Source organism: Impatiens glandulifera, chromosome 1 (genome assembly GCF_907164915.1).
Source record: "Impatiens glandulifera chromosome 1, dImpGla2.1, whole genome shotgun sequence".
In the NCBI taxonomy this organism is placed as follows: Eukaryota; Viridiplantae; Streptophyta; class Magnoliopsida; order Ericales; family Balsaminaceae; genus Impatiens; species Impatiens glandulifera.
In genome coordinates, this window is record NC_061862.1 from 11692090 (window position 1) to 11702502 (window position 10413).

At 31.2% G+C, this 10413-nt stretch overlaps 1 protein-coding gene across 1 annotated transcript; it reads right to left on the reverse strand.

The window, feature by feature from the left end:
• Positions 1-553: 553 nt before the first annotated feature.
• LOC124910863 (F-box/LRR-repeat protein At3g03360-like) lies at positions 554-2559 on the reverse strand. Its single transcript, XM_047451527.1, has 4 exons — positions 2426-2559; positions 1188-2330; positions 948-1097; positions 554-865 (listed from the first exon to the last, which is right to left on the reverse strand). Exons 1-4 carry the CDS (start codon positions 2456-2458, stop codon positions 554-556), a joined length of 1638 nt encoding a protein of 545 aa, XP_047307483.1. The 5' UTR covers positions 2459-2559.
• Positions 2560-10413: the final 7854 nt, after the last annotated feature.

Here is a 10413-nt window from a genome sequence, read left to right on the forward strand (position 1 = left end):
ATAAATCATCAATAATATAAAATTATTTACTTAATTATATAATTATAAGCTTAATTTTTTTATTTAAAATTATTTAATTTTTTATTAACTTAATTTTATATATTAAAAAATTACTTAAATTAAAAATTAATTAATTTTAAAATGAGTTATAGGAATATATTATTTTTTATTAATATATAATTTTTAATTTTGATTAAACTAAAAATAATTAATTATATAAATATACAAAAATAAGAAAGAAAGTAATTTAATTTTTATAGTATTATTTTTTACGTACTCTTTTTATTGTGGAATTTTTATCTATTATTTAATTTATTTATTATAAAAGTGTACATTATATTGTCTTTAAATTTTGAATTTATACTATTTTAAATAATAAATACAGATAAAGAATATATATATCATGTGAGCTTATAAGCTGAATCAAAACTAAACCATTAACTTTATGAAACACAATTACATGTTTTACAAATTCAAACTAAGGTTTCCCTATTTGTTAAATGAAAAAATTATTAAAACACCAACATATTATTACAGATCTAGATTATTCAAATTATAGAAACTTTATACGAACAAAAGAAGGAACTATAGATCGAAGCCAATTAGAATGGATTTGAAACCATCTTTTCCCCCATATGCTTGCTTCTTCATTAACAAAACTATTGAAACCATTGTAAACCTTCTGAGATGGACCAATGGCCAATACTCGAAGCCCGGGTAGATTATCTAATAGATACTCAAGCAAAACAACTTCGTGTTGTTTACCCACGAAACCATTCAACTCTAACTTGGTTATGCATCGATTAGGGCATTTCTCGAAAACATTATCTCGATCTTTTGCATGATTTATCATAGGGCTGCACAACTGCATATATAACAAAAGAATAATGTCAAGAATATTGTTAATGCAATAACTAAAACTGAATGAATCTTGTCTCTTGTCTTACATTTAACTCCAATGTTTCCAACAATGGGAAACTCCTAAAGATAAACTCGACCCATAACAATTCGTCGTCGTTTTTGAACGGGGAACTAGACAAAACCAACCTCCGAACATTTGGGAATTTCATCACGAGATCAGATGGGACAACTGAATCCTGGCAAACAAGAAACAATCACTATATTAGTTAAAAAGAGAGGAAATTATGGTCAAGAACATAGTTGAAGGAAGATTTAACAAGTCTTACATATAAATCATGATATGGCGACAATATTAGATTCTTGATTACCGAGGTTTCAGACTCCAACAAACTGAATGGATGCATTCCATTTATGTTTTCACCTATGAAAACATTAACAAGATTCGGGGTTCTCTGAAAATAGAAACTTCCCTTGTGACCTGTGAATGAAAGCGTATGAAGATTGCTGGCACAAAGACGAGTCTCCCTAAGATTAGAGCAACTGTTCAAGGACAAATTCTTCAAACAAGAGCTGTTGGAATTGTCAATTCTCAGATACATTAGTTGAGAACATGTATTGAGAGTCAATTCTTCGAGTATCGGGCAGATTTCTAGAAACTTAGCCAATTGAAGATCGCTGATATTTATACTTTCAAGCTCAAGGGAAATCAGATTGTGGGCACAGATTAGATTAATCTCCCTAAGTTTGAGACAGTTCTTCAATGACAAAACCTTGAGACGGGTGTTGTTGTTCAAATCCCCGAAACTCAAATAAGTGAGTTTATTAGAACAGTTATGCAGAGATAATTCTTGGAGCAACGAGCAACATTCTAGAACCTTTGTCAATTGAATATCGCTTATGTTTACTTTTAGAAGCTTAAGGGAAACCAGTGAATCAAACTTCTTGGAACTTGACCGACCCATGAAATTGCAATAGGAGACTCGAAGATGCTTCAATGACCCTTTATTTTCTGAAGTTGTTCGTAACAACGAAAAGTTATACCTCGCAAATCGATGATTGAAAGATGAATATCTAGAAGCGTTGAAGGGAAATCTAGAGAAGTCAAGATCAATGGTTTCAACATCTTTTCGAACAGCATAACTGATCCACTTATCAATACAATGAGAGAAGGGTTTCCCCAATTCAAACCGAAGACAAAAGGAGTTAATCTTGTCTTCTCCTTTAAACCTCTGCTTCATAATTTGATCCACAAAATTCACAAAGATGGTATCTACTCCTACCCAGTTTCTCTTAAGTTGGCTATAATCAAATCCAAGTACATTCAAATGGGTAAAGTGTAGATCGGGATGATTAATCCAAACATATCTCCATCTTTTTGATAAAACGCTTGTCTTTGCTGCATCTTTCAGTTCCAGTTTACAAATGATCGTGTTAAGAACATCATCGGGCAACCTGTTAAGAGGATCGTTCTTTTGGAATCCAAAAGGGTTTTTTGAAACAGCAAAAAATCAATTGAAAATTACAACTAGTTATATATTATTAAAAAATGTAGTCTAGATAATACCATCAATTCAACTGATTTGAGTCCTCGACTCATTGTGTAATCTTGAAATTTATACAAAGAAGATAAACCGCAGATTTAACGATCTTGAATTAGGAATATATAAACCTAAAATTGCAGAAATTATTATATGGAAGATTCAAGAGAAGAAGATGAACTGAAAGAGAAACTTAAACTATAGATTAAGATATTATGATATTTAAACTATAGGGCTTGATGTGTGGCCCGTTAGATATTTGAAAATATTTGCTAGATATTATATCCTTCCATATATAGAAAATACTTCACAATTTTGTAGAAAGATTGTTTTTTGGTTGTATATATATTTTATAAATTAAAATATTAGCTATATTACTTTGAAGATTTAAATATACTGTATTATAATTAAAAGGTATACAGTGAGGATATTACTTCGAGGATTACAATCTAATAAAATTATATATTTTTTATTTTAGATACTTAATCAATTTTAAATTATAGATTAACATTAAATTTTGAATTTAACATTATTTTTATAAATTAGAAATAAATTAAATTAATTAAATTTGAATAATATTAATTTTATTTAAAATATTTATAAATAAATAATATTTTATTTGTATTAGTAAGCACATGCTATTATTAGGAATATGGTTAATATTATTAGGAATATTCTTTTGTATTAAATAATTTGGATGAATACTAAAATTGATATATTCGTTTTATTTACAATTATTTTTTTATTTTCTTCAAACTTATATCAACTCTAATTTATGAATTTCTTCTTAGTTATAATATATATTAATTTAAATGTTTATCGGGATTTATAGATAAATCTAAGAATTCGAGTTTAATGGGTGTGAAAAAAAAAATAAGTGAGTTTAAAAAAAATAATATGATACCCAATATCACATTCTTTTTTCTTTTTCTTTAATTGGGATGGGCTTGGATCACCCTAACCTAACCATAACTCTAACCTTAACAATAACTCTCTATCAAAATCAAAATGTTATTTATTCTTTAGAGGTGAATTTTTTTAATGGAGTACTACATTTCCTAGCTCGATGATGGATATTAATCTTTTGAAAGTTGAGGTAACTATTTAAAAGTAAAAATAATATTATTACAAAAATGAAAGGTTTTAAAGGTTTTATATTCCATTTAATGATAAAACTCTTAAATAAAGTTAAGATCATGATAATACAAATTGTATTATTTTTGTGTAACAAATAGTTCATTTTTTTTTGGGAAAAGATAATATCATAAGAAAAAATGGACCATTCTAACAAAAAGGTGTGATTATGACTCAAATTTGGAGAGAATTGAGGTCTACCAGAAATCTTTATTTCTTTGTTGGAGGATCCATCTATTCAGATTATTTTCTTCCATATGGATTATTTTATTTCTTACATGATGAAAATGATAAACTATTGGAACTCGTTCATCTGCCAACTCTTGGTATCATCATCTTAGACACCCTTCATTATCAACATCAACCTTTATTATGTCTTCTTTTCATTTACCTATTATTGGCAACAAGAAATTAAGTTTTTGTGAATCTTGTCAATATGGAAAAGCACACAAAATTCATTTTCCAAATTTTCAATCTCGTTGTAAATCTCCATTAGAATTAATACATTACGACGTTTGGGGTCCTGCTCCTCTTTTTTCTACTAACGGTTTTCGATATTTTGTCCATTTTATCGATGACTACAACCACTTTACTTGGCTATATCCTATCTATAAAAAATCTGATGTCTTGCCAACTTTTATTAAATTTAAGACACTTGTTGAAAATCAATTCAACACATCTATCAAAACTCTACAATCTAATTGGGGAGGCGAATACTGGAGTCTGAAATCTTATCTTGAAACTCATGGCATCCAACACCGTCTATCATGCCCAATTTATCATTTCCATTTAAAAGTACATTATCAAAATCTACCAACATTTCTACATCATCAGTCTCTCCAATATCACACTTTTCTTTTCTGCCACGTTCATCACCACCAATCTCCCCAATTTTAACATCATAAATCCCTGTAGTACCATCTTCTCTAACATCCGAACACTCATCATCATCATCAAACTCCAACCATCCATCTTTACCAATCAACTCGCCAACATCAAACTCCTATCAACCATCATCAGCAACCAACTCATCTTCAATCAATCCTCCTACTATAATACGTGGACTTTCCACCGTTATACAGGCTCCTGAATGTTCCTCTCATCATATGATCACACGTGCCAAAACTCGTGCCTTTCACAATGCTAACATTGCCACCATCTCCACCTCTCCACCCACATGCTCCACTGCCAATAAAGATACTCAATGGCGTTCTGCCATGGCAAATGAGTTTAATGCTCTAATTCAAAACAAGACGTGGTGTTTTGTTCCTCGATCCTCGCAGAATATCGTGAGTTGCAAATGAGTTTAGTTGTAAAGAGCCGATGGTTCCATTGAACGTCATAAGGCTCGTTTAGTTGCAAAGGGATTTCATCAACAAGAAGGCATTGACTATCTTGAAACATTCAGCCCAATTGTCAAACATACTACCATTCGAACCATCCTCTCACTTACTGTCACTCGTCAATGGCTTATTCATCAACTCGATGTTAGCAATGCCTTTCTACATAGAACTCTACACGAGGAAGTTCTTATGAGTCAACCGCCTGAGTTCACTCATCCTGATTATCTTAATAATGTGTGCAAACTTGACAAATCACTCTATGGACTTAAACAAGCTCCCCGTGAATGGTATACTACCTTGAAATCTGCTCTTCTTTCTATTAGTTTTCAAGAATCCAAAAATGATTCTTTTTTATTCATGTATCACTCTCCACAAATTACATCGTTATTTCTTGTCTACGTGGATAATATTATATTCACTAGTAATTCTTCCTCTCACATCTCCTCTATCATCTCTCAACTTAACCACATTTCCCCTTAAAGATTTAGGTCCACTACACTATTTTCTCGGGATTGAAGCTCATCGATCTACCTCCGGAATTTTTCTCTCTCAATCAAAATATATCAAATACATTCTTATTCGAGCCAATATGAGTGACTCAAAACCTCTTAATACTCCAATCTCTTTTGGGTCATCTTTATCTCGCCATGATGGCGACACTCTTCCTGAACCATTTTTGTATCGCAACATTGTTGGTGCTCTCCAATATTTGACGCATACTCGACCTGAACTAGCATTTACTGTCAGCCATGTTTGCCAATTCATGCAGTCTCCTACCACCACTCATTGGTCTGCAATAAAAAGAATACTCTGCTACCTTCGTCCTACTCCTCATCATGGACTTCTCATTCGTCCATCATCTTTTCTCGATATATCTGCCTTTTCTAACTCCGACTGGGTTAGTTGTCCGGACGATCGTCACTCCACAACTGGCTACTGCATATTTCTTGGTGAAAATCTTATCTCTTGGAATTCAAAGAAACAACAAGTTATTGCTCGGTCTAGTACCGAGTCTGAGTATCGAGCTCTAGCTCATGCCACTGCTGAACTCATCTGGCTCCAATCCTTGCTACGTGAACTTTGCATCTCCCCACTTCAACCTCCCACTCTATGGTGTGACAACATTGATGTTGCATTTCTGTCGGCTAATCCAGTTTTTCATGCTCGTATGAAACATATAGAGATTGATTTTCACTTTGTTCGCGAACGTGTTGCTTAGAAAGCTCTTTAAATCCGATACATACCTACTGATGATAAAATTGTCGACATCTTCGCCAAAAGACTTGCGTCAAACCGATTTACTTTACTACGTAACAAACTCACGGTGTGTGCCTCCCCGTTTTGTTTGAGGGAAGGTATAAAAGACTCTACCATTAAAGAGCAACATACTTAGTCTCTTGGTTTTCATATTCCATCTATTAAGTGTATTTAAAATCTTTACATATTCTAACATTTTAGTTTCTCTTATTTTTGTATAAATTCATACTCTTGTAATTGTAATAATACACAGAAATACATTCTTAATCTACAACAAGTTCTTGCTTACTTATATGTTCTAACTGCTGAAAAAATAACAAATTTCTCTCTCTTTTCTCTCCTCACCCTTTATCTTTTTTTTCAACCAGTGATATGGTGACACATCATTTCCTCCCCTATTCCTTTTACACATATTGATACATAAATCATCTCAAATTCTAATATGACTATAACATTCATGATCATTCTATTTGCTAGATTTTGAACCACAAAGATCAACTATATAATATTCCTTTTGCACATATTGATACATAAATACTCTCAAATCATAATATCAGTATAGCAATAATTATAATTCTAATTGTTCAATTATGACTCACAAAAATCAGCTATATAATATTCCTTTTACACATATTGATACATAAATCATTGTGAATCTTAATGCATTCATGATCATTATACTTGCTCGATTCTGAACCATAAAAATCAACTTTATAATATTTTTTTTACACATATTGATACAAAAATCATCTCAAATCTTAATATTAGTATATAAATAATGTTCATTCTACTCACTCGATTCTGAATCACAAAGTCAACTATATAATATTCCTTTTACACATATTAATACATAAATCATCTCAAATCCTAATATTAGTATATCATTCATGATCATTCTATTTGCTCGGTTCTGAACCACAAAGATCAACTATATAATATTTTTTTTACACACATTGATACATAAATCATCTCAAATCTTAATATCAGTATAACATTAATGTAGATCGACAAATTCATTAAAAACTGAAACATGGAATGATTGAAATTTTTAAAAAAATTAAAGATACGTCGATGGAGAGAAAAGAGAAAACCTAAACAATAAGAACAAAAGTCTTCAATATTTTTTAAAAAATCTCTATCTTTCTGAATTTAAAGTACCTATCAATAATAAGAAAAATTAGTGAAATCAACCAACATAATAGTAAAATTACCACTAAAATTTAGATAACAAGTTAAAATAATAAAAGCTACAAAAAAATACCTATTAATCCATTGAACAATGAAAACTATTCATTATTTTATTGAATATCATCCAAAATGAACCCATCTATGAATTAGTTAACAAGTTAAAATAAAAAAATTAATTAGTATTTCATAATAATATAAACAATAAAAAATGTTGTAATAATCTCACTTATATCATGAAGCAATACACTTGGTGACATCGATGAAGTGGGAGACATTGATGTAGTGGACGGCATAAATGATATTATAATTGCCAATTATTTTTTCTCAAATTCAGCTTTATCAGCCAATATTTCATTGTGAACTGTTTTTAGTTTGATTTCAGTTCTAATTTCATATGCCTTTTGATGATTTGCTAACTTTTGTAAATCATTCTTAAGGGCAATATTTTTTGGCGGAAGCTTTGTTGTGCATAATTCTTCACTTCTCAATTGTGAAAGAATGATTCTTCTCGTTCCAACCACAAAGCCATGCTTATTATGCCCAAATATAATATCACCTAAATTTGTATTTGAAATTGACATATTTTCTAATCTCACGGCATGTATTTCATCATTCAACAATATATATTGATTTTAAAAAATAAACGAAATAATAATAGGCCCAATTACTATTTGGGGCTCAAAATTGGGACATTTTTATCATATGGGGCTCGAACTATGATTTGAGTCATATGAGGCTCGAACTATTAAAGATTTGGCCATTTAGGGCTTTTTACTAAACGAACGTTAGGCCTGTCTATGTTAATTGACGTGACAATAAAATATTTTCTAATGTCAAACACATCATTATTTATCAACATTTTCTCTCTCTTCTCAAAGATGTCTTCTTGAGGAAACTATTGAAGCCGTCTTTTATCATCGTCTTCCCTCATCGGCGAAATTGATCTAGCAACTTCAAAGGTATTCCGATTTATTTTCTTTGTTCATTTTTTTTGTGTGAGATGACATAAATCTAGTTTTGTAATTTCATATTTTACTTGGATATAAATACTCAGTTTCTAAAAATTAGTTTAAGAGTAGTATTAATTGAGAAACCCATCTTATTTACCTAATACTTCCTTTGTATTGATGGGTTTTGATGGATTTTGAACGGAAACGGAAACGCTTAATTTGTTTTAAAACATTGTGAGTTATGTTTGATTTTCATATTGGGTATCAAAATCTTGACTTATAATTCCTAATTGAGCAGATAACCAAAAGAAACTCATTGATCTTGTGATATCTCAACCAACTCTGCTTAGTTCATCATTATTTTTATTTAATTCTAACATTCTCCTTTGACATTTTCTAGGTTTCGTTAAATTTAAACACTGACGCATCACACTAGTAAAAAAAGGACCTTTACCGACGGTTTTTCCCGAAGGTTTTGTAAAACTCTCATAAATACTCCCGAGAGGAACAAATCTTTCGGTATTAAAAATAGATTCCGAGGGGGGCGTAAAACCTTCGGGTTTATTAATTATTACCGAAAGTTCTTTGTAGAACTTTCGGTTTTTACCTTCCCAAAAAACCAAAAAAATTCTAAGTATTGGATGTGGGTTAATTGCGAAGGTTATTCAAAGAACCTTCGGTTTTACCTTTTTTGAAATTCTCTTTTCCGAAAGTTTTACAAAGAACCTTCGGTTTTGCTTAATTAAAAAAAATTCTAAATTTGGTAATGGTTATTTCCGAAGGGTTTTTAATAAACCTTCGGTTTTGACTAATATCAAAACCGAAAGTTATATGAAAACCTTCGGCATCTACCTCTATAAATACAAACCCTAACCCTTCTCTTTTTCATTCAACTCATCTCTCCTTTCTCTCTCTCCCGCGCCGCAGCCGCCTAGCCTCCTCCATGCCGGTTCTTCTCTTCTCTCGTTCATGTTTGTTTCATTTGGTTTTTTTTTGTTTTGTTTATTATGAGATTTAGATTTCTTAAGTTTATATATATATATTATCTAGATTTATGCTAGTTAACGTTATTTTGTTTGATTAATATATATATATACATATATCTGAAATTCATTTAGGATATGGGTGATTCATGGAAGAGACTTCGGCGTACACCGGAGAAACTGCATCCGTGTTACCAGAATCTGATAGCACAATCAGAAATTGCGGCACGTGAGGAAGAGGTAAGAAAGATGACGCTGGAAATGGAACAAATCCGATTAAGGGATGCGGAAAGAGGCCGTTTGCTTAGTGAAATTAAAGCGGACAGGGCCGAAATGGCCCAGAGATTAGAGAATCTCGAACAGGAACTTGTATTGTTGAGGAGTCGATTGAATCAACCACCCCCTCCTCCCACCCCATCTAATAATTTCTAGATTTATTATGTGTTTATTAGTTTTTCCGTACGAACGATGACAATATTTTTATGTGTTTTGTTTTAATATTCATGAATTATTATTATTATGTTTGGTTTTAATAGGTTGTTAATGAATTATTTTACTATTGTTTACTTTTCATCTTATTTGTTTAAAAAAAACAGCATGGCCTTCGGTTTTGACCCTCATTTACAAAAATCTAAAAATTTCTAAGGGTAAAACCGAAGGTTTTCAAATAAAACTTTGGTTTTGACCCTAGGGGAAGGGTCAAAACCGAAGGTTTATTTGAAAACCTTCGGTTTTGACCCTAGTTTAAAAAAATCTGAAAATTTTCTAAATATGGGGAAGGGTAAAAACCGAAGGTTTTTAAATAAACCTTCGGTTTTGACCCCAGTTTAAAAAAATCTGAAATTTTTCTAAATATGGGGGAAGGTAAAAACCGAAGGTTTATTTGAAAACCTTCAGTTTTGACCCCAGTTTAAAAAAATCTGAAAATTTTCTAAATATGGGGGAGGGTAAACACCGAAGGTTTTCAAATAAACCTTCGGTTTTGACCCTAGTTTAAAAAAATCTGAAATTTTTCTAAATATGGGGAAGTGTAAAAACCGAAGGTTTTGAAATAAACCTTCGGTTTTGACCCCAGTTTAAAAAAATCTGAAATTTTTCTAAGTATGGGGAAGGGTAAAAACTGAAGGTTTATTTGAAAACCTTCGGTTTTGACCCTAGT